General features: G+C 52.3%; 1 protein-coding gene across 2 annotated transcripts in view; it reads right to left on the reverse strand.

The window, feature by feature from the left end:
• The window catches only part of CPAMD8 (C3 and PZP like alpha-2-macroglobulin domain containing 8), a 51781-nt gene extending 28825 nt beyond the window's left edge, over nucleotides 1–22956 (reverse strand). For both annotated transcript variants that reach the window (XM_077331506.1, XM_077331505.1), the window contains exons 1-19: nucleotides 22736–22956; nucleotides 18782–18933; nucleotides 13065–13087; nucleotides 11250–11415; nucleotides 11092–11144; nucleotides 8822–8839; nucleotides 7909–7963; nucleotides 7627–7740; nucleotides 7182–7266; nucleotides 6347–6455; nucleotides 4736–4963; nucleotides 3843–4013; nucleotides 3469–3597; nucleotides 3082–3271; nucleotides 2698–2873; nucleotides 2424–2573; nucleotides 1996–2160; nucleotides 918–1063; nucleotides 235–297 (exon numbers count right to left, since the gene is read on the reverse strand). In XM_077331506.1, the coding sequence (XP_077187621.1) occupies nucleotides 235–297; nucleotides 918–1063; nucleotides 1996–2160; nucleotides 2424–2573; nucleotides 2698–2873; nucleotides 3082–3271; nucleotides 3469–3597; nucleotides 3843–4013; nucleotides 4736–4963; nucleotides 6347–6455; nucleotides 7182–7266; nucleotides 7627–7740; nucleotides 7909–7963; nucleotides 8822–8839; nucleotides 11092–11144; nucleotides 11250–11415; nucleotides 13065–13087; nucleotides 18782–18933; nucleotides 22736–22821 (2279 nt within the window). In that variant the 5' untranslated portion in view covers nucleotides 22822–22956. The remainder of the gene's footprint in view (nucleotides 1–234; nucleotides 298–917; nucleotides 1064–1995; nucleotides 2161–2423; nucleotides 2574–2697; nucleotides 2874–3081; nucleotides 3272–3468; nucleotides 3598–3842; nucleotides 4014–4735; nucleotides 4964–6346; nucleotides 6456–7181; nucleotides 7267–7626; nucleotides 7741–7908; nucleotides 7964–8821; nucleotides 8840–11091; nucleotides 11145–11249; nucleotides 11416–13064; nucleotides 13088–18781; nucleotides 18934–22735) is intronic.
• Nucleotides 22957–23221: the final 265 nt, after the last annotated feature.

The raw sequence follows: 23221 nt of genomic DNA on the forward strand, positions 1-23221 counted from the left end.
CAGAGTTGACAGGGGTTGCTCTAGACAGGAAGGCTCAAACAGTTGCAGAAGGGGGGGGGCCTGAGCCCCACTCAGAGGGAGAGTGGAGTCAGTGGGTCAAGGGTCAAGTCCCCACAGCCCAGCAAAGCCAAACCAGGCTGCAAAGCAAGGAGTGAGCAGGCTGGATCCGTCCGTCCCTCCCCCCCCCTTACCCCCGCTCCCCCGGGCAGGCAGAAGCAGCGACTCCAGAGGTACCTGACATTCAGACAGTGCCAAAGCCATGTCTCCGGGAAGAAAATCCTCTTCTTCTTCTCCGCCCTGTGGAAGACAAGAGCCCCGTGCCCCAAAGGGCTCAGGAACAGAAAGGACAGGAGGACGGAGACACACCCCCCAGCAGCAGAGGGCTGCTCTAGCCGGCGGCTCAAATGGAAGAATCCCCCAGAGCGAGGATGGCCACCCCCTTCCCCCTCAGCTGGCCTGCAAGGGGGGCAAGGGGGACTCTGGCAGTCCTCTGACATCATCTGACTACAGTTCGGTGGACGGTGTAATTGCTGCGGCAGGAAGGTTATCTGCGCCCAGCACTTGGCCCCCGCAAGCTCTCTCGCTTCTGCACTGGCTGCAACCTCGGAACGCTCTTCAGGGGCGGCCCCAAGCGGAGCCCACTGCAGGAACCCAGCCTGGATGCAACTGAGGCATCAGCCAAGGCTGGACAAAAGCAGGCCACACTGCTGCCCTGACTCCCCAGCTGTGAGCCTGGCTTCTCGAGGGGAATCTAAGCCCAGCCCAGCAAGGGAGATCCCAAGTCCCCTGCTTGGCCCTCTGCCTGCTCAGGACTGGGCTTCCTGCCAGCGAGCCAAACACTATTCCTGCCACCAGGCAACTCCTGCCACTCTCCTTGGTCCGGGCAGAAGTTAAGAGCACCAAAAGGCAGCCTCTACCTTGGCACGGTCTTGGAGCGATGTGTGGACGCCATGAGGGTGCCTGTGTGGGGCTGGAAGGCCGGTCCGGCCTCGTCTGTGTACATGCTGCCCTGTTGCCTGTGGTTTAAGCGGACGAGATCCGTCATCACCACCAACCCGGTTTCCTGGGAAACAGAAAGAAACCAGCCAGTCCCTTGAGCAGCAGTAAAGAAGGCAAATGCATCAACAGAGGCATCGCATCAAAATCGCGAGATGTCCTGGTCTCACTGTATACCGCCTTGATCCGATCACACCTGGAGTGCTGTGTGCAGCTCTGGAGGCCTCAATTCAAAAAGGAAATGGACACAATTGGGAGGGTGCAGAGGAGAGAGATGAGTCTGATCCGGGAACTGGGGACCAGGCCCTAGGAGGGAAGGCTGAGAGACTTGAGGAGGCTGAGGGGGGAGATGGTTGCTGTCTTTAAATAGGTGAAAGCTTGTTACTTAGAGGAGGGCAGTGAGTGGTCCCTGTTGGAAGCAGAGGAGAGGAACCCCAGTAATGGGTTTAAACTATGTGTCGAACGGTATTGGCTAGATGTCAGTAAAAAAATTTCACAGTCAGAGTAGCCTAGCCATGATATCAGCTGCCTAAGGACACCTCCTTAGCTGGTAGTTTTCAAGCAGTGGCTGGACAGATCCTTCTCAGGGATGCTTCAAGCTATTCCCGTGTTGAACAGGGGGTGGGACTAGATGGCATTTACAGTCCCTCCCAACTCTACAATCCTATAACTCTACAATCCTTAGTGCAGACTCGCCCACCCCACTGGGCCACCGGTAAGTGTTCACTTATTGTTCTCCCCAATGTTCTATTGTCCATAATGTTGTTATTGTTATTTCTGTAACATTATGAACTGAATTATTTGTACTGTTCCTGTTTGATGTAAACTGCCCTGAGCCTTCGGGGAGGATGGTATATAAATATAATGAATGAAAGAACGAACGAACGAAGGAGGTGCGCCAGAGTCAATGTGTGTGAAGGGTCCGAGTGAGGACACCTTCTGCTTGGACACAGGGAGAGGTAGGGCACCCTGTGGAAAGGTGGCCGGGGAAACCCTCACCGTAAAGGCAAAGCGGGCATCCTTGGTGACGTCCCAGTGCCAAGGGAAGATGGAGGACCGGCGCCTGCGCCTGCGCACAGACATGCCCGGCCACCAGAAGTGCCCGTCTTCCTTGGCAGCCCCAAAGACGTCGGATACGTCGTAATCCGCCAGTTCCTGGAAGATCTGCACAAGACGACAAAGAGAAGGGAGGCTGGGGAAAGCCCAAAGGCCTCGGGAGCAATGGGTGGAGAGGACGAAATGCTGAGCAAACAGCAGGAGCAGCAGTGGAAGGCTAGGCTTCCCTTTCTGCTCCAAGGGGGACGTCTGAGCCGCCCCCGGTCCAGCCTACAGGGTCCCTCTTGGACACTAATCAGGGCACCACCTCTAGTCTGCCTGCAGATTTGCTTCAGGGGCACCCCCTCCCCCCTCCCCCCGGGCCTGCTTACCTGTGAAGGTGTCAGTTGGAAGCCTGGCTTAAGGAGGTAAACAGTTTTATCCACCGTAGCCAAGCAAACACAGCTCCCCTTGGCAGCTTTGACCCTGATGCCCACAGAATCCCCAGGCCTGGTTTCATTTGCACTAAACGTCACTGAAACCTGGCATTTGGAAAGAAAAGAGCAAGAAAATAAACAAACAAACAAACAAAAGAGCGGCATCAGTCCACGAGCCTCCTGGAATGATCCAGGGTCCACAGAGATGCCGGCCCAAGCAGCTGCCCACCTGGTTTTCAAAAGAGGGCTTGATGGCAAACTGCAAGCTGTCCGTCACCCCTTCTCCGTCCTCCCGCACATAATAGACCAGGAGGCGGCCCAGCGGGGCCATGCTGTGGGTCACCCGGAAACGTAAGGAAGTCATGCAGGCATTCGTCTCAGCAGCAGGAGGGGAGCCGGTGGGGGCTAAATGGGAAACGGTGCAAAGGAAAATCACAGGGACAAAACACTAATGGCATCAGAACATGACGGACTCCTGCCGGAGCAGGCCCCAGGAGAAGGCACAGCTGCTTGGCCAAGTGAAAGGTGGCACGGCAGAAGATCGGCAGTCACGCCTCCCCCAGCCCCTCCTCCCAAGCCCCTCCACCACTTCCCCAGCCCCCCAACACTGTGCCTGGGGAGTGGGCCATGTGGATGCTCCTGCTGGAGGAAGAAGCTGCCACGGCTCTTCTGCTCCTCTGCTGGGTCACGTTCTGGGGCTGCAGCCCGGAGAGGACGATGTTCCCGCGGGAGACCACCTCGTAGTGGAGAGAGAAATTGCAGGGACACGTGGACAGCACAGCAATGCTCGCCTCTTCGTCCACCTGGGAAGAGAAAGACGGCCACTCCAGCCTCTTTTGCCAGCAGGCGCTCCTGAAACCAAGCCCCCAAACAGCAGCCTGCCTGCTGGATGGACCCAGACAGACAGACAGAGAGAGCCTCACCCCCCACCCCCCGGACTGGCCACACAGAGCAACTCTCCCTTTGTGATTCTGGCACAGCCTGGCAGCAGAGCCCCTACCAGGAAAGGCTTGTTCAGCATCTGGAGCTGCAGGTGGCACTTGCTGGGTGAATACCAACTGGTGATGGACAGGTAGTTGGGCAGATACTGGTCTCCCACGGGCTTCCCACCAAAGGCAGTAACTTTAGTCTGGAAAACGGAACAGTGGCTAAAGCACAGCGGTCAGGCACCTCCCCTTCTGCCCCCCCCCCATGGTCCAGGCTCCCCTCCCTCCCAAGGAGAACCCCCCCTTGCCCCCCTATGATTCTCCCATTCTGTGGACCCAGCCCCCCTGGTCCACCTGGCCTCACAAGCCCCAAAGTGAAAGGGTTATTTGCATGGCCAGAGCCAAGCATTCGGTGGTCCTGCCGGGGTCCTCAAGGGATCCCTCTTACCTCCAGCCAGACGTATTGGGCCGCTGCAGGGATGGAGGGAATCTCAAAGGCCACCAGGCCCCGGCTGGAAATTTGCTCGCTGGTATATATATTGTCCTGCGGTGTGAGCTCCGCCTTGATCCGGACTGTCACCCCGTCTGCTGGGCTCCCGTCAGGATACGTGACTTCCACCTGAAGAGCCAGGTGATACAGGGACTCATTAACAGGGGTGTGTGTGTGTGTGTGTGTGTGTGTGTGTGTGTGTGTGTGTGGAGAGGATCTCTCCGTATGCTGGGGCCACGGCTAGAGGTGGACAGTGTCATGGGAAGAACGCGAGCACAGGGCCCGTGAGGACTGCCCATATGGTGTAACCATTAGAGCCTCAAACCGCCAGCAGGCAAAGTCACCTTCAAGCCCTCACTCTGGGTGAGCAAATTCACTGGGCGGCCAGCCAACCTGTCCCCGCTTCACCCATCCCACGGGGCTCCCACGCAGACAACACGGGGGAGAGGCACACCCAGATCTCCTTGGAGGAAAGCCCAAATAGAAACCTTCTAGATCACGGGTGAGCAAACTGTGGCCCTCCAGATGTCCATGGACTACAATTCCCAGGAGCCCCTGCCAGCTCATGGGAATTGTAGTCCATGGACATCTGGAGGGCCACAGTTTGCCCATCCCTGAGGCCTAAAAACTCAAAACAACATGTCTCCCAGGCCCATCTCTGACTGCCCAGGCCTCTCTTGGGCAGAAAACAATTTGCTCACTTCCCCCCCCCCCATGATCTTTTCGTAGAGGGGGGTGAAATAGCAAATGGAAAAACCTATCTGCTGACCTGCACATGATCCAGGGCTGGCCAACTAACCAACCCTCTTGCCGCGTTCTAAGACCCAACGGCTGCAGACGTCCCCTCTCACCTTCCCTTTGTAGGGCAAGCCTGGCTTGAACTGCTTGCGGGTGTCTTTTGTGTACTTTATGTCCACCAGTTGCTTCTGGACAGGGGTGGAGTCATCGAAGGTGGCCTGCTTGGTCCCATCAGCACCAGTCACCGTGGCCCAGATGCTCACAACGCCTCTGAAATGCTCCGGGATGTCCACGGGCATCATGTCCCCCACGCACACATCAAAACGTGCAGAGCCATCAATCTGCCATGGTGCCACGAGAGAGAGAGAATTAAGGGGAGGGGGTAAGAAGCACGAGGGGTGGGAGGGGGGCAGGGAATATGCCTCAGGAGAGCTGCCCTGCTGTGACCCACAAGGCAGGGAACCAAAGACCCTCCCACTTTCCCTGGGACAAGAGAAGCAGCAGGAAGTGCTGGCCGGCACACACCGTCTCTGCCTACTCAGGGCTGGCCATATGGTCTCTGACGCTAATGGCCACTTCCTACTTGTGGGAAGCACTAGGCCCAGGCCCCACGTCTAACTCTGGAGGGGATGATCCGGGCCCTTTTCCGCTTTCTTGAGGGCCTGACTCTGACATACTCTGGATGGGTGACTGAAGTGAGATTCAGGGAAGGCCCCCGGTCCACATTCCACTTCTGCAGCAGACATGCACAATGCCTCAGACCAGCAGTGCCCCTCAGTGATACTTCTTGCATCCTCAGCTTTAAATAAAAACCTTGTTGGTCTTAAAGGTGCCCCCTGGACTCTAATGGTAGGGTAGCTTCCTTTCTGGGAATGACAGGGAGTTCCCCAAAATGGCTACTGGATGGGTAACAGCCACTTGGGCTCTCGGTTATTGTGATTCAGAGTCACCAGACCATAATAGTTTGCTGGAAAGCCACTGGTTCTTCCCTCGAACTCTGAGGTAATTCTGGCAGTGAGATTGAGTATCATCAAGATCCTCTGACACAGGGGTGGTCAACCTGTGGTCCTCCAGATGTCCATGGACTACAATTCCCATGGACTACAATTCCCTGGGAATTGTAGTCCATGGACATCTGGAGGACCACAGGCTGAGTACCCCTGCTCTGACAGACTGAGGATATAAACTCAGTGATTCCTTTTATTTATTTATTAAAGGAGTTGATCATTTATCTAAGTAAAGGCCACTTTTTTACCAGCTGTGGGCAAACCTATAAAATTATAAGTTGTTTATCCATCATCTGAGGCAACTAGTCTGTTAGCTTGCTGAACGGTCCTCTCTCAGCAGTGGCAGAAAAGAACTGAGGGGAAAGTCACCTTCGGGGGGGGGGGGGTGACCACTCTTGGGAACTTCTAGAATTTTATGTATAGAAGTTAGCGAGTTCTTCTCCATGGCAGGCCTGCGAAGGCACAGATCCCACGTGGGACTGCACAGAAACCACGAAGATGAAGCCCCACTGGGGCCACCCTCATTCTCAGGGACCATCTCTCCCCCTTTTAAAGTTTTAAAGGAGACAGTAGAAAAGAAGGAAGGACAACCAGAGGAGGAGAATGCGAATAGCAGACACAAAGGTGAACGTGGACAAGTATGAGGACAGAAGGAGACACCAAAGGCCTCTGTGAGAAGTTCCCAGTGCCCGCTGGGGGCTCACCCCCCTCACTCACTTCACTGGTTTTGAGGACAGGGGTCCCTACTTCATGCCGGTAGTATCCCACCCCGTTTACTGTCATGTTGACCGTCAGCCTCCCTGCCACGGGTTTCCCAAACGTGTATCTGAAACAGAAGCAAGTAAACCGTAAAAAACACTTCCAGTTGTCCTTTTCCAATCAGGGTGGGCAAAAAGACACTTAAGGGGGTAGGAAGCCATGAAAGCAGTGGAAAAACTGGACCACAAGCTTTTTCTCCCTCTTCCATCAGACCAGGCCCTGGGAAAGCTGTTCTACACCAAAGGAGGGGTTACTACGCACACTGCTGCTGCTGGGAAAGCATCCACTCCGATAACTGGGCCCGCAGCCCCAAGGTATTGGGAGCCTTGTGAGGTTCGACACCAGTGGCCTGCCTCTGAGCAGACACAGTCTGCAATTCTGCCAACCTTCTGCTGACTGTACAGTTCCCTCACCCTGAGTGCTGTCCGAACACATCTGCTTTGCTTCCCTTCTGGGTGAGGATCAAAGGACTGGTTTGTGCTTGTTTCTGAACCCCAAAAGCAGCAAAGCTGGGCCAAGAAGGATGCAGCAGAGATCCTAAGCATGGCCGTCGCTTCCCTCACGGCCTCAAGCAGAAGGCAGGAGACAGCAGCGACTACTGAAACAGCTCAAGGAGGCCACGGCTGGCGTGTCCTTTCTCTGTGGGCCTCCCCACTGGTGGCCACGGCAGTCCTGGCCACGACTCTTCCACCCACAGGGCTGGAAAACCGTGACATTTGCCAGAGATGGCTCTGGGGTGACAAACGGCCCACGTGGGAAAAGCCACGGGGGACACCAGCACTGCAGCCTGTACCTGGCGTGGACCATCCCCTTCTCGCACGTACTGAGGTCACGGATGTAGCGTGGTGGCTCGATCCACAGCTCAAACTTGGGTAAAACTAACAAGGAGAAAGAGAGAGAGAGAGAGAGAAAGGAGAGTTGGTGAGGCCTGAGTTTGCACCGTGGATCTGTTCTTTTCCCTTGCTATGCACGGCCTCTGATCTGTGGCTTGTGTTAACCAGGGAAGGGTTTATGGCGTGTTGCTCCTCTCAGGAGTCCCGCATTCTGCTCTTTCTTTGCACTTCTCCATCCCACACTCATTCTGGAGGCACACGCCCACTTCATAAAAGCAGCACCCAGAGTGACACTGGAATGCAGACATCCGTGAGCAGAGCAACAAGAAGAAAGTCATAAAATTCCCCCGTGGGAGCAACCCAAAGTCAGCCATTCTTGCACCAGGCGCAGGGCCAGGAACTCACCATACTTCTGCACTTCGAAAGACCCGTTGTACACGTGTCCCTGCATCTCGGCAAAAATGAACCACTCCCCAAACACTGGCTGGTCCGACAAAGGGAAGCTCATATTCAAAACACCTGCCGAGATGGGGGGAGGGGGGGGATGAGAACCACGGCAAGCCCTGGCGGATCAGGCAAGCGGGTAGACAACCGACTCCCCCCCGGTGTCTCCACCCCACTGTGCTTCTCGGGGCTGTGAGTGGCTTGCAGGGTGGTGGGAACAAACTGGGATTTCCAGAGACTCACCACAACAGATGGGCTTCAGGTTGTTCCACTCAATCATCCGAGACCCTCGAGGATCCTGGGAAGGGGTTAAAACAAGAGACGTCCTTTGGGCTATTCAAACAACTAGCCAAGGAGAGCCTCTGAAAAGGCCCACGCGGAAACAAAGAGAGCAACTGCGGTTGAACGGCATGCTTGGGGTCTGAAGCAAAGGTGGGCAGATCACAGGCAGCCTGGTCTCCCCCTCGGTGAGGCCTACATCTCTGGACCCGCCCCGCACTCAAAGGCAGGGGCGTGCGCTCCGTGACTTGGAAGCCCCTGACGTCTCTTCTGAGCACAATGTGGCAGGAAAGGGGGCAAGGCCCTCGTCCAGTGGGCACAGCAGCTGGCAGGTGGTTCCCCTAAAAAACAGCTGCCGCCAGCATGGGAAAGGTGGAAGACTCATGTTTTGCCTCATCCCACTGCCCCAAGAACCACATTAACGGCTCTTCCTAGTGATAGCCAAATGGCCATGTTGGGGTTCTTTTGCCCAGCTCCAGCGAATCACACCGGGAAACATGGCCTCTTGGGGCAACGGAGATTGTGGATGTGGCTCGTTCAACACCCTTTTAAAGTCCTCCTTCCCTGTCGATTATCCAAAGGCTCAGAGGCAAAAGGGGATTTATTTTAAACAGGAACTATGCAGGAACTACAGCTACTTAATCTTTTCAAAGCCTTCAGCACTGCAGCTCTCTCCCCAAGAAGTCTCCGTCTACAGGGCGGATTAGGGCCCAATCTGGATTGTGAGACACTAACAGAGGAAAAGCTTCAAAGGCTCAAACAAAACCATTAAGAATTTTCAAGACATTCAGGCCAGTTTTGGCCAACCACAAGAAGGATACCAGCAGCCATCCAGCACTGTGGAGAAGGGAGCTGCATCTGGCTTGTGGACACTCACCAACACGTAAGCTTCCACCTGAAACGAAATCAAACACAGACGCACACTGGCTGGCCAGCCAGGCAAACTGAGGCCCCAGCTGCTCCCCTCCAGCTTCCGTGAAGTTGAAACCAAGCAAAAAGCAACACAGAATGGACATGCAGCTTCCCAACCCAGCCCCCCCCCCTGGCCTTCATTACACATCTTTTGCTAGGGATGTGTGAAAAAGTCAAAGGGCAGAGACCTATGCCAAACAGCCAACACAAGGGAGGCAGCTGTTCCCTGGCACAGCTTCCCAGCCTCCAAATCACAGGAGATTCAGAGAAGCAGCAACAGGGGCAGAGAGGGGGTTTCCTGGGCGATCCGCAAAAGGCAGGTGGGCAATGATCGCAGCCCAGAGAGCTGGACTCCCGATAGTCACTGAGAGGGTGACGTTGGTCACGCAGTCTGCCTGGCAAAGCCACAGGTGGAGGGAACCTACTGGGGGGAGGTGATCCCTGACTTGGTCCCAAGTCACACTCAAGACCCGATGAGAGACATGAACAGGATAGCACCACTTGAGAATGACCACCATCATGCGTTTCAGCTTAGCAGTTATGTTAAAATGGAGTTGCCAAAAAAGACCCACACAACTGCATTTCACTTGAGAAGGGGCAAAGTCTCTCAAAGGAAGGGGATGAAGAAAATTTGCAAAATTTTAAGCAGAGGCTGGAGAGCTATCTGATGGAGAGGCTGATTCTGGGAAGGTTCAAGGGGGCGGCAGGTTACAGTGGATGAGCGAGAGGGTTGTGAGTGTCCTGCATCGTGCAGGGGGTTGGACTAGATGACCCAGGAGGCCCCTTCCAACTCTGTTATTCTATGATTCTAAGAAGAAACTGAAAGGAAAGGTAAAGAGAGTCAAATCCCTTCAGGAAATTTAGCAGCTGTTTAAAACTATAATCTTGGATGCTCAGATACAATGCACACCACACAGGTTAATAAAGGTGCAGCCTGCATGGTTAATGAGCAGTCATGGAAGCAGTAAAGGGTCAGAAGGATTCCCTGAAGTGGCAGAAGACTACCATGTCAGGCAAATAAAAGGGCAAATAAAATGCAAGCCAGCGATCAGACAGGCAGAAAGGGACTAGGAGGACTATATCAGAATTGAAAAAAACATAAAGATCAACAAGGAAAACCTCTTCAAATACATTCGTAGCAGAAAACCATACAGGGAGGCAGCAGGGCCCTTGCATGGCCATGTGGTAAAAGGATTACTAAAGGATGCTAGGGAAATGGCAGAGACGCTGGATGCAGTGTTTGTCTCTCTCTTCACTTTGGTGCTTTCCCAACTGCAGACCCACTGATTTCAGAAGGGGTGTCGAAAGACCTGAGTTGTATTTAAGTGATGAGGGAGGAGGTCCTGTGGCGACGGAGATATTAAAAACTGACAAGTCAGCCAGCCCAGATGGCAGACACGGACAACTCAAATGGGAACTTGTGGGTCTCCTGACAGAAATATGAAATCTATCACTAAAATCTGCAATTTCCTGGATCTGTTTCGGAAAATCCGTGGGTTACATTATCTAGCTCCTTGGGAATGGAGGCAGATTTTACTGATAGATTTCATATTTCTGTCAGGAGACCCACAAGTTCACATTTGAGTTGTCCGTGTCTGCCATCTAGGCGGGCTGATTTCCGAAAGAGATCCAGGAAATTGCAGGTTGGGCAGTCTAATGTTAACACCAGGGAAGTTTGTAGAATCCATTATCAAAATACTGAAGAAGAATCAGCAGGGAAGATCTTGTCTCATTAATCTTTTAGATAAGATTCAGGTAGCCAGAATGGTATGCAGAGAAAACTTGTGGCAGGACAGGTCCAAAAGAGACAATGGGACCTTTTCCGCACGGGGAACAAGGCCCGGGCCGACGCTCATCTGGCAGCGGGGCTAACCCCACTTCCGCATGACGTCGGTGCCCTCCCGAGCCTGGCCCCATTCAGAGCCTCGTTGGCTCCACAGCAAAGGAATGCCGATTTTCCCAACATTCTCTTCCCTGCAGCAGGCACCATCAGGGCCTGGCCCATCTGGCAGAGAAGCGTTGGGCCTTCCCGTCCAGGCTCATCCCCCTGGCAGAATTGCACACAAGTCTGGGGCCCGGTCATCCCTGCTGGGGTAAGCTCTGGAGCACACAGTCAAGCAGCGAAGCAAATAAGCTGCCCCACGCTTTCCCTGTCATCCACTGACTGCTGGATTTCTGGGAACCTGCCCCAAACACCCTGTATGCTGCTGAACCAAGGAAAAAGGCCACCCTTACCCGCTCGTTGATGGGCCGCAAGTTGGGGCCGATGGTGAAGAGGTTGATGAGCACTGCAGTGAAAAGAGGAGGAAGAGGAGAATCAAGGGAGGTTAGAGCAGGCTCTGCGCAACGGATCAGGCCTTGCTGAAGCTCGGGTCCTGCCTTGCGCTCCTGACCTTTCTGCTTGGGCCTGTATACCGGCTTGTCTGTCTGGATGAACACCGAGGCGCCTTTGCTATCGATGGTCACCGTCGTGTAGTTGTGGAAGATGTAGCCTTCTTCTGTCAAGTGCCGATTGCCCCAGACTTTCAGCTGGGCTTGGCCCCGGAGCCCTGTGGGCACCTGGGGTACAAAGCAAGGGAAAGAAGAGTGCCAGGAATACGCCAGATCAGGGGCACATCTGCAGCACGAAGTGGGCCCCAGAAAGAGACACAGCAGAGTGGTTGTGAAGTTCTTGCATTCTGCAGGGGGTTGGACTAGATGACCCTCACAGTCCCTTCCTACTCTGCTTCTATGATTCTAGGAGGTGCAGTCTTGGGAAGGTTCTCAGTCCATCTGGGCCCCCTTAACAGCACTGTCTGAAGGTCGGCTGGTGCAAGTGGGAGACAGTCCGCCTAATCTCCAGCACCAGCGGTGGCACTGGCCGTGAGAGGGGCATCACAAGGGCTGGAAATATAAAATCCCTCCAGCCTCCCACATAACCAGTGTGCCTCCAGCAGCCCTGGGCAGCCAACTCCCTTGCTCCAGCCTCACAGCTAGCTGCACAACAGGCCTTCGTTCAGCCAGCACAACACACTTGGCGTCTCCCCCCAGACAGCTCTACCTGTTGCCCTGCAGTCTGTCAGAACAGCTAGCAAAAGTACAGGAGAATGACCAGAACAGGAGGGCTGGTCACCCTCTTCAAACAGCATATTTTCTGTTACTCAAGAAACTATGAGCTCGGTCTGAATTTATCTTGGTCGTTTGCAATTAATATACAACTGAGGAAGACCAACGAAACTAGTTCGTACCTAGGATACTAGTCCTGGTGGTGTTTGATGGTGATTCTGAAAGATTAAAGATAGATTCAAGGCAAGATACTTTTCTTCTTGCTCAGCTTAATATTGACCTCCAGTTGAAACATAAGCCTGTATTACTGCAGTAGAAACAAATTCTTATGATGGATGTAAGAATTTTTGAGACATACAGTTTCTCCTCATCTCCACCAGCCTGGTCACCAGTGCATCTGGCACCGTTCTGGCATCACTCTGTGCTGCCCGGGGCTGACAGGTGGGACTGGTTCTCCACTGACCTCCTCTGTCTTCCATCTCTTTCAGTCATGCTGATGACATGCCACTAGGAGCATGCTCAGTCCTCACACAGCAGGTGGTGGTGGGGCTTTCTCCTTGCTACTTTGCACACACTGGAGTACCCTGAAATTCCTGTGCTGCCTGGGGCAGAACAAACTGGGGACCAGCAATATTTGCAGTGACCCATTCAGTTGAGATATTCCCCACTCCCACCCGCTGGACGCGTTTCGGCATCTCTGCCTTTGGTCAGTCATAAATAAATAAAGCAGCATACATAAACTACAAGAACAGCTGTGTGAAATATACAGTTGGCTCCTTAACATACATAGGCTGGCTCCTCTAGGACACTCCCTGGACACTGGACCAGGGCCTGCTTTAGAAACAGAAGAGGCCTCCAAGAATTGTATTGGGCCTTCTGGTCCATAGAATTGATTAAGTGTCTTACAATTCTTGACCTGGGTCGGGATATTTTCTCCTTTTTGTTTGGGACCATTTCCTACCCACTTGCAGAGTCTTGTCCGTGGAGAAAGGCAGCAGAGGAGAAGGAGGAGGAACCCTCTCACGGCCCCTCTCCTATGGAAACTTGTGCGAAATCTGCACCAGCGAGTGGACTTTGATTCTGCCCGCCCAGCCCCACTGCCTCCTCATCCAAACCCATGGCTCTCCCCTCACCGTCCCATAATTCACACCCGTTTCACTCACCTTAAGGGCAATGGTCCCTTTACCTACAAGACACAAAGAAGAAAAATCGAGAGATTCGGTTACTTTTCTACCCCATGCCAGGAAAATAAAGTTTGTGTGAAAGAGTGCAGAAAACCAGAACAAAAATCTGGACCCGCTTGTTCTTCCAGGAACAATTACATGGCTACAGCAACCCTCAGCAAAAAGGGGCCACAATCCTGGGTTCCACCATAAAGCTGGTTTGGCCCAAACAGCAGTTCACGAACAAGTCACTACCACACACGATGCACCCACAAGCTGTCCAACCAAATGAAGCTTCATGGCTGGGAGCACCTGTTGAAGCCGCCACACTCCAAGGCTGCCCAAAGGACAAAAGAGGACAGGCAGGCCCTGCTTCCAGGAGCATAAAGGCAGAGAGAGAGCTCTCCGGCCAGAGAGAGAGGCTGTTCAGGTGGACACAGCAGTGGTGCAAGCACTGCACTGTGTTCATGTGCAAAAGAATGTGCCACACCTTCCTTCTCGTCACCTCTCAAGGAAAGGAGCCAGAACATAACATTTAGACTAGAAAACTGCAGGAGTCATTTTGAACGGGAAAACTTCCACTGCAGCTGGGGAGGGGCAGAAAGAACTTCCAGATTTGACCTGCCGATAGTTTTGAGAGCTGTCACAATTCACTCACTTTTAAATGTGGATTGCATTGATTTCCACTGCATTGAAATGTGGATTGCAGTGAGATTCCAGTCCAGGAGCAACTTAGAGACCAAAAAGAATTTCAAGGTATAAACCTTTGATAGTTAAAGTTCCCTTCATCAGATCTGGATCTGACCAAGGGGGCTTTTACTTCTCAAAAGCTTGTGCTCTCAAAACAAAACAAAAAAGCCCCCCCCCCCACACACACACACACACAACCTGGTCTTTTTCAGGTTCCGGGATCTCTGGGTATATACCAAGCCAGAAAGTCCTAGCTTTGAGTGAAGCTGAGTCCGAAGCATTTAAAGGGCCCTGGATCCTAGATCTCTTTAAATGCTGCAGAGTTCACTCCAAGCTGCACATTTGAATATTTTCAGAATTCTTTGGGCTCAGCCATTTTGGCAGCTGGAAAAATAGCAAGTGAATAAACAAACTATTAAATATCCAGCTGATTTAATACTTTTCAGTCTGGATTAGCCAAATGTACACCCATCATCTCTAAGGTGCTCCTAGGCTGGAAACTAGCTGTTCTACTGCAGTCAAATGCCATTCCCCTCTGAAGCGGTTCTATGTTGAGATTCTCACAGGCAATTTCACTTCATCAATGTTTTGTTCCCGGGAGATGGGAGAGTTTCTGGATTCGCCAACAGTCCAGAAAAGCATGCTGTGCCCTCCTAAACAAGCCACTGAGCAGTCACTTGACACAGGAGCTGGGCATTCAGCGCTTTCTTAACTTCACTGATCCCATGATCCACTAGCTCCTCAATGTGAAATCTATGGGGTCACATGGACCACTGTTTTGTTTTTGGGGGGGGGGGTTGCCTTTATCACATACACAATCAAAAGGATCACACAGTGAAGAAACTGGCAGGAAACACCCAAATGTCACTTTGTGTAAAAAACACAAAACAACAACACAGATATGAAGGGCAAAGAACATACTCAGTAAAACAGAGAGAAGTAATATACAATTTATAATGGTGATCGGAAGACATTTAAACTGCATATATTACATAAACATATCAATCCAATTTTTCATGTGATCAACCCCCTCTGATAGACTTCCGTTCCTTGAGATTCTAGCCCGACCCAGCGGTTCCCTGTGTGGGAAAAGAGGTAAGGTGCTACTTATTCCGCCACTGTAATATTGTAGAGTTTTAGAGATATTTCATGGGAAGATTGTTTTATACTATTGACAGTGTTGTTTTATTGTTGTGGACTGGAGTCTGTATTTTACATGCTTGTATACTGCTGTGAGCCAGACCGCTCAGAGCGGTGGTCACACAAACACAAATTATAAACAAACAAACAAGAAAGAATAAGAATAATCTGAAGAGCCATAAGTGCATGTGCGTACATCGCAAATAACGTGTGAGAGCATGACACTGACGCATCAACACATTCCAGAAAGCAAGGCAAAAAGATTACACCATGAATACCAAGGCATGAAGGAAACAAACATTTTCAATATTACAATTCTACAAGCAATTCTGAAATGAGTAAATACTCAGAAAATGAATTGAAAACAGACGGGCGTTTCCCACGGCCTGAGGAAGGACATGCTGGAAGGCCTGGTAAAATCCCACCCATGGCTCCAGCTGCCATTCTGCTCTCTTCTTGTCTTTTCAATATTTTGCATCTAGAACTTTTCTTAATTTTTATAAACCGGCGTCTACAAAATTTAAACAGCAGACTCTTTGGCATCTCCATTTCATTTTGGTACGTTTTCTTGCTACCTTATTATTCTCCAAAAGGAATTTTATCTCGCTTACTTCTTTAATAGTTCTAGTCCATTTTTTCTAACTATTAGACTATTTTCTGGTTGCACACAGTCATTTTGACAGCTCCCTTTTCTGAGTTTATTTAGTAGGCTCTTCCAACTAAAACCTAGAATCATAGAATCATAGAGTGGGAAGAGGCCACGCAGGCCATCTGGTCCCACTCAGTGCAGAATCAGCCTCAAGCATCCAGGAGAAGGATCTGTCCAGCCGCTGCTTGAAGACGGCCAGTGAGGGGGAGCTCCCCACTTCCTTAGGCAGCCCATCCCATGGCTAAACTAGACCCATAGAATCTGAGAGAAGGGGCCACAAAGGCCATCTAGTTCCACCCCCTGTTCAATCCAGGATCAGCCTCCAGCATCCAGGAGAAGGATCTGTCCAGCTACTGCTTGAAGACCTCCAGTGAGGGGGAGCTCTCCACCTCCTGAGGAAGCCCATTCCACTGCTGAACTAGACTCCTAGAATCCTAGAGTGGGAAGGGGCCACACAGGCCATCTGGTCCAACCCCCTGCTCAGTGCAGGATCAGCCTCAAGCATCCAGGAGAAGGATCTGTCCAGCTGCTGCTTGAAGACGGCCAATGGGGGGGAGCTTTCCACCTCCTCAGGCAGCCCCTTCCACTGCTGAACTAGACCCATAGAATCCTAGAGTGGGAAGGGGCCATACAGGCCATCTGGTCCAACCCCCTGCTCTACGCAGGATCAGCCCTAAGCATCCTAAAGCATCCAAGAAAACTGTGCATCCAACCTTTGCTTGAAGACTGCCAGTGAGGGGGAGCTCACCACCTCCTTAGGCAGCCTATTCCACTGCTGAACTACTCTGACTGTGAAAATTTTTTTCCTGATATCTAGCCTATATCGTTGTACTTGAAGTTTAAACCCATTACTGCGTGTCCTCTCCTCTGCAGCCAACAGCATCCTGCCCTCCTCCAAGTGACAACCTTTCAAATACTTAAAGAGGGCTATCATGTCCCCTCTCAACCTCCTTTTCTCCAAGCTGAACATTCCCAAGTCCCAAGTCCCTCAACCTATCTTCATAGGGCTTGGTCCCCTTGGCCCCAGATCATCTTCGTCGCTCTCCTCTGTACCCTTTCAATTTTATCTACGTCCTTCTTGAAGTGAGGCCTCCAGAACTGCACACAGTACTCCAGGTGTGGTCTGACCAGTGCCGTATACAATGGGACTATGACATCTTGTGATTTTGATGTGATGCCCCTGTTGATACAATCCAAAATGGCACTCGCCTTTTTTACCGCTGCATCACACTGCCTGCTCATGTTTAGTTTACAATCCACAAGTACCCCAAGGTCTCGTTCACACACAGTGTTACCTAGAAGTGTATCCCCCATCCAGTAGGCATGCTTTTCATTTTTCTGACCCAGATGCAGAACTTTACACTTATCTTTATTAAATTGCACCTTGTTCTCATTTGCCCATTTTTCCATTGTGTTCAGATCTCGTTGAACTCTGTCTCTATCTTTGGAGTATTTGCCAGTCCTTCCAATTTGGTGTCATCTGCAAACTTGATGAGTAGTCCCTCCACCCCCTCATCTAGATCATTAATAAATATGTTAAAAAGTACCGGGCCGAGCACCAAGCCCTGAGGTACCCCGCTACTCACCTCTCTCCAGTCTGATGAAACACCACTCTTTGAGTGCGGTTCTCTAACCAATTCCCTATCCACTTAACTATCTGAAAATCCAGATTGCAGTCCTTCAACTTATCCATCAGAACATCATGGGGAACCTTGTCAAAAGCTTTACTAAAATCCAAGTAAATGACACCAATCGAATTTCCACGATCCAACAAACCTGTTACTTGGTCAAAAAAGGAAACCAGGTTGGTCTGGCAGGACCTGTTGGAGACAAATCCATGCTGACTTTCTTGGATCACCAAATTGTCCTCCAGATGTTTGCAGATCGCTCCCTTTAATATCTGCTCCATTATCTTCCCCACAACAGAGGTCAGACCCACTGGTCTGTAGTTTCCCGGGTCATCCTTCCTCCCTTTTTGAAGACAGGAATAACGTTTGCTCTCTTCCAGTCCTCCGGGACATCTCCAGTCCTTAAAGAGGTCCCGAAGATGATGGAAGGTGATGATCAGCCTCAAGCATCCAGGAGAAGGATCTGTCCAGCCACTGCTTGAAGACCGCCAGGGAGGGGGAGTTCCCCACCTCCTTAGGCAGCCCTAGAATCCTAGAGTGGGAAGGACCCATCAAGGCCATCTAGTCCCATCCCCTGCTCAGTGCAGGATCAGCCTCAAGCATCCAGCATAAGTTTCTGTTCAGCTGCTGCTTGAAGACGGCCAGTGATAATAATAATAATAGTTAAGTAACCTAAATAGATATTCACTGTGACTCATCTATTTCTACTTCTAGCTTTCTTATCAGGCAATAATAAAACAGAAATCATGGCTAACAACCCCATTTTTATTTCATTAAAGCTCCATAGGTTACTTTCCTACATAAAACTATAAGAGCAATGCTCTGAAAGCATTGTGTTATTTGAAAATATCACTTAAAAATCTGTTCTCTGAAAGTGCTGACCATCAAGCCTGCTGCGATGCCGTGCTCCTTGGCATCTCCTGAGGGGGGGCGAGGGAAACTCCCTTCTCTTTTAAATTCATTTTTTGAGTATTTGCAGACCAGCAACTACCCAATTCAAAATGGCTTGTAATATTATTTGTTGTGTACAGTGACTGAACCACAATACCCTTACAGCTCTTTGAATTATCTTTATTTCTTTTTGTTTAAAAATTCTATTCATCTATTTATTTAATATGTGTGGCTTAACGATCTTCTCATTGCCATATCCATTGTATTTCTACTCTATCTATGTTTCACGGAACAGGTTCTTTGCCCTCCCCATCTACTTTTTTCACACACAGCGACACCTGGGTGCCTCCTTGCCAGTGCTTTTATCATATAACAGCTTGGGGTTGTTCACCCTAAAGTTTGATCAGAATGGTTTTAGAATGGATACCAAATTGGCGAGACTGTGCAAACTACTGTTTGGAAATCTCATTTGTTTATACACAGGGGTACCAACGCTTGATCCTCAGTGGTGTCAGGCTCCCACCACGAGGACGTTGGCATTTGGACCATGGAATTGCCCTCCCGAAGTTGGAGCACTCAGGATAAAAATACAGAGTGCCAATATTTTTGACCAGGCCCTGCTTCGATGGTCTGATCCCTTGGTGAACCCTGCCCTCTCCCTTGGCCCTCCCTCCTGCTTCCCGACCACCACCCTTGGCCCAAACACCAATCAAGCCTACCCAGCACTGTGCCGTGCGAGCGGGCCACCGTCTCTCCTTTGACCACAAGCTGCACCTGGACTGTCGTCTCCTTGACCTGCTTGAAGATTGTCACGCTGATCGCCTCCTCCACGCCCGCCCGGAAAACAGAAGGTGCTGCAACCAAGTAGCCCCTAGACCGAAAAAGAGTTTGGAAGCCAGTTGAGTGGTAAGCATTCACCGCAGAATACAACCAACCGCAGAGAAGATTTTCATATATTCATGTCCAGCTTTCCGTAAGTCTGTAATGCAACCTAATTAGCCAGAAATAAAGGAAAAGTGTGGGGCCGCTTCCACCTACAGATGAGGCAGCCACATTTCCAGTGCCAACAGAGCATCCACTCAGAATATTTTCCCATCCTTGCCTTGTCTCAGTGCCCCAGGGCACTTAAAAAAAACAGGAATTTCAGATTGCTATATGGTTGTAACATTATAATGATCTATTGCCAGGATCTGATAATTTCCAGCTTTGTTTTTTTAAGTACATTTCTAGGCCTTTTCTTTGCACATTTATAAGGTAGCCTGCAGCTTTCTGCTTATAACTCCACAATGAAAAGGGCTAGAGACTTCTTAACGACACGAACACTGGGAATTATCAGATCCTGACAACAGATTGTCGTGTTGCTACAGCAATCTTTAAAATTCTTTTCTTTTTTCCCAAAGCTAGAAAAATTCTCTCTGGTTTTGGAGAAGGAGATGTTGGCCATGAAGACAAGGAAAAGAATACTGACAGGAGCAAGACTGGCAAAAACTTTCTCCTCCCCAGACACACAGCATCCAATGGAGCTTTCCAGAAACCAGGTTTGAGAATGCCTGCGGCAAAGTGGCAGAAAGCACAAAATCAGGAGTAATGCAGGGGCCTGCCACGTGGCCTCTCCCCCAAACAGGGCTTCAGTCACGACAGAAGACAACAGCTGGACAGAAACATCCCCGGACCAACATGTGGTATGCCATGCGCCTCTGCTGCCAATCTGGTCGACATTAAGTTTACAAGCCCCTTCCAAAGGTGTAGTAAGTGGACATCGTCCCATCTGGAGGGCACACCTAGTAATGCCCTTGGAGGAAACGTCTCTGGTTGGGCTGGCACGGAACTGTGAACACCACTGCCCGCATTGCTGAGCTATCCTTGGCAAAGCACTGTGCCGTGGGAGGGCACCAAAGAGTGGCTTTGATTCCTCAGGTAGTTTATTCGGACATTGTGCAAGACTTCACCCACCATCTGCTCACCCAGCTTTCCACTCCACACACTTGCACACTTACGCCTGTAAGCCTGAATCCTGACTAAGCCCAGAAGTAGCTCAACTGGCATTTTGGGAGACGGGGTGGTTGTGCCGTTTTAGAGCTTCTTAGGCTCATATGCTGTAAAACACCAAGCCCCGTGTTTCTTTCGCAGCCAGGATCCTGACCTGCTGCAACTCTGCAAAAGTTCTAGCCTCCCAAGCCAGACTCTCCTGCCTATGCAGTGCCTCCAAGCATTGGAGCAACTGAGCTGAGAGGCCTGCTCCGGCCACGGAAGCCTGCCTGCAGAGGGACCTTGGGCCAGCCGCAGTCTCTCGGTCTAACCTGCCCTTGTAAGACTGTTGTTGGGGTGATGGCACAAAGGAGAGCAGAATGAGGAGAAATGCTGCTCTGGCTCAAGATAAAAATAAGCATGCAAAAGACAACAGGGAGAGTACAAAAAAGACATGTTGTTTCTAAGCTACCAGGCTAAAAGCGCCACCAGGAAATGTTATATTCTCTAATCTGCACCCTTGGTCATCTTTTCTGGGCCAGTTCTCAGGAAGTGATGAAAAGACAGAACCAAAGAACATTTAAAAAGCCCAACAGTACCAGTCCAGTGGCCCAACATCAGCCAGTGGCGCTAGGGCACAGACGCCATGGCTTTCCTTGGATGCTGCCTCGCCACACTGGCATGCAGTGTTTTCATTAACTTGTTGCCATAGATGGGGGTCTCCTCTCTGAATGAACCCAACACCCTCTTAACGCCATCTATGCTCAGGGCTCTCCATCTGTCCAACTGGCAGCCTGACCCACATTTTAATTACTCAATGCTGCTGCAGACTCCCTGGTTGCCTGCTGCCCAAGTGCAAGCTGGAAGCGAAGATTTCATGCTGGTGTGCTAAGTGGGGCTCTAACTTCAAAGGAGAGCTCAGCCCCACTTAAACGACCTGGAACACCCCTTGAGCATGTGCATCTCCCTCCCATCACCAGCACAGTCAAGCTGTACCTGAAACCAATTCTAGCAAGCAACACAGAAACCAGAAGGCCTTACACAGAACCCTGTCTTAGCTCAGTAACATCACCTGTTCCAGCCACAAACAAGCCAGAGGAAGAACACAGCCGGCTTGAAGGAGAGTGGAGACCCGTGAACCAGGAAAGCCAGCTAGTGAAAGCTGGATCTGGTACCAAAAATCCCCTGAAGGCCCAGCCCCTCACACTTGGCTGATGCTAAGTCCAAAAAATCCAGCACACTATGCGTGTGGCAAGCATAGGCCAGAAGCCAGATGGTACCAATCCTCTGTCAAAGGGTCCAGGACAAGGATCCTGGGAGAGTCATGTGCAGGGTGGGGGAAACATTTGCACCGCCCAAATCTCAGAGGCACCAAAGACACCTTGTAATATTCATTTCAAAACAGAGCAGCTCTCCACAAAATGGACTGTCCATTCTCCCGCTACCCTTTCCTGCATGCTTTAAAACTGCCACGCAGGACATGCACGCACGAGCAGAGAATGCACACACAAACTCATTCAGGATTCCAAAATACCATGAAGCCTGCTGCCAAGTTGCCAGTGGCCTCTTCAAGATCACCCCAGAGATTAAAACACACTGGAGCCTGCAGCTCACCCCCGGGGGCATGCAGTTATATTGCGCCAGCTTGGTGTCGTGGTTAGGAGTGCGGACTTCTAATCTGGCGAGCCGGGTTGGATTCCCTGCTCCTCTCCCACATGCAGCCAGCTGGGTGACCTTGTGCTAGTCACAGCCCTGATAAAGCTGTTCTGACCGAGCAGGAATCTCAGCCTCCTTCTTCTTCCTTCCCAGAGACCACTTGCAAGTCAACAGACAGCAGAGCCCGAATCAAACCAGGACTGCAGTGTGGGCCAAGGAGGAAGCAACATTCCCACTGTCTACCCTGGGCTGTTTTTGGTGGCTGGGGGGAACCTGTCCTGAGTGCCTCCTTCATCCACGGAGAAAATAATAATGCCGTACCCGGGGAAGGCCTCCAGTGTAGGAGTCCTAATTCAAACTGGGACCTGCCGCTACAAGAAGCTGGCAAACCCCTCTTGTGAGGTGACCTCCAGTCCCCATCCCCTGGCAGCCCTCTGCATGCCATTCTCTCCAGCATGACTTTCTTTCCACCTGCGGAACTTCTGCACCACAACATCCTTAGCGGAAAGATGACCAGGGATGCAAGGAAAGTGATGCCCCCGGCTTCTTTTCTTCCCCGGCACACTTGCAATTCGAATGCAGATGTAACTTGACAGAGGCACCTGGGGAAAGTCTTCGTTTGGGTCAAACGCAACAGATTTAAAGTGTGGTACCCCCACTCCCCACTCCACTCCCCTTTGCGGGAGGGGCGGGTGGGGTTCCCCGTCGCTCCTCCAGCTGCCAGGGCCGCACATGGGCCCACCGGTTCCCGGCGGGGGGCTTTCCAAACGTCTTTCGGCGGCTCCCGACGGCCTCGCGTCCGCCCGTGCCCCTCGGGCTCCTGAGCTCTCCCCCGGCCCTTTCCGTGGCAGCGCAGGCATGCAAAGGCGCGTTGGCCCGAGCAAGGCACCGGCGGGTCGCCCCGGCCAAAGGGTCGCGCGCCTCCGTCCAGCCCCCCCTCCCCGGCACGTGCGCGAACCCGGGGCGCTCTGCACGCGCTCCGCAGCGCCCCGGCCGGCCCCCGCGCCCGCCCCGGACCGGCACCTGCCCGCGCCGCCAACGCTGCTCACCGGGCGAGGCTGCCTCCGCCGCCGCCGCCGCATACGCTGCCCAGCAGGGCGGCCACGAGGAGCGCCCCGGCGCGGCGGCCGGGCATGGCTGGCGGGGCGCCCTTTGTCTCCGCGGCGCTGGCGCGGGCGCTGGACGGGGCGCTGGAGGGGGCGGCGGCAGGCCCGGCGAGGCCGGCTCCCCGTGCGGCTGGCGGGCGGGCGGGCGGGCGGCCTTGGCGTCTGCGGCCGGCCGGCCCCTCGGGCCCCTCCTTTGTTTGGGGGCGGCGGCGCGCAGGCAGGCCCGAGGCGGCGGCGATGGGCGGCGACCCCACCCCGCGGGGGACTCGCTCCGCCCCGCTCGGTGCCCTGGCGCAGGCCGCCGCAGGGAGGGAGGGAGGGGAGGCTCCGAGGGGGACTCCCCGGCCTGGCGCTGACCTCCGCTGCAACGCCCGCCCGGGTGCCCTGCGTTGCGCTGCGCTGGCGAGCCCGCCGAGGGGACGGGACGGT

Source organism: Paroedura picta, chromosome 4, assembly GCF_049243985.1.
Source record: "Paroedura picta isolate Pp20150507F chromosome 4, Ppicta_v3.0, whole genome shotgun sequence".
Lineage (NCBI taxonomy): Eukaryota > Metazoa > Chordata > Lepidosauria > Squamata > Gekkonidae > Paroedura > Paroedura picta.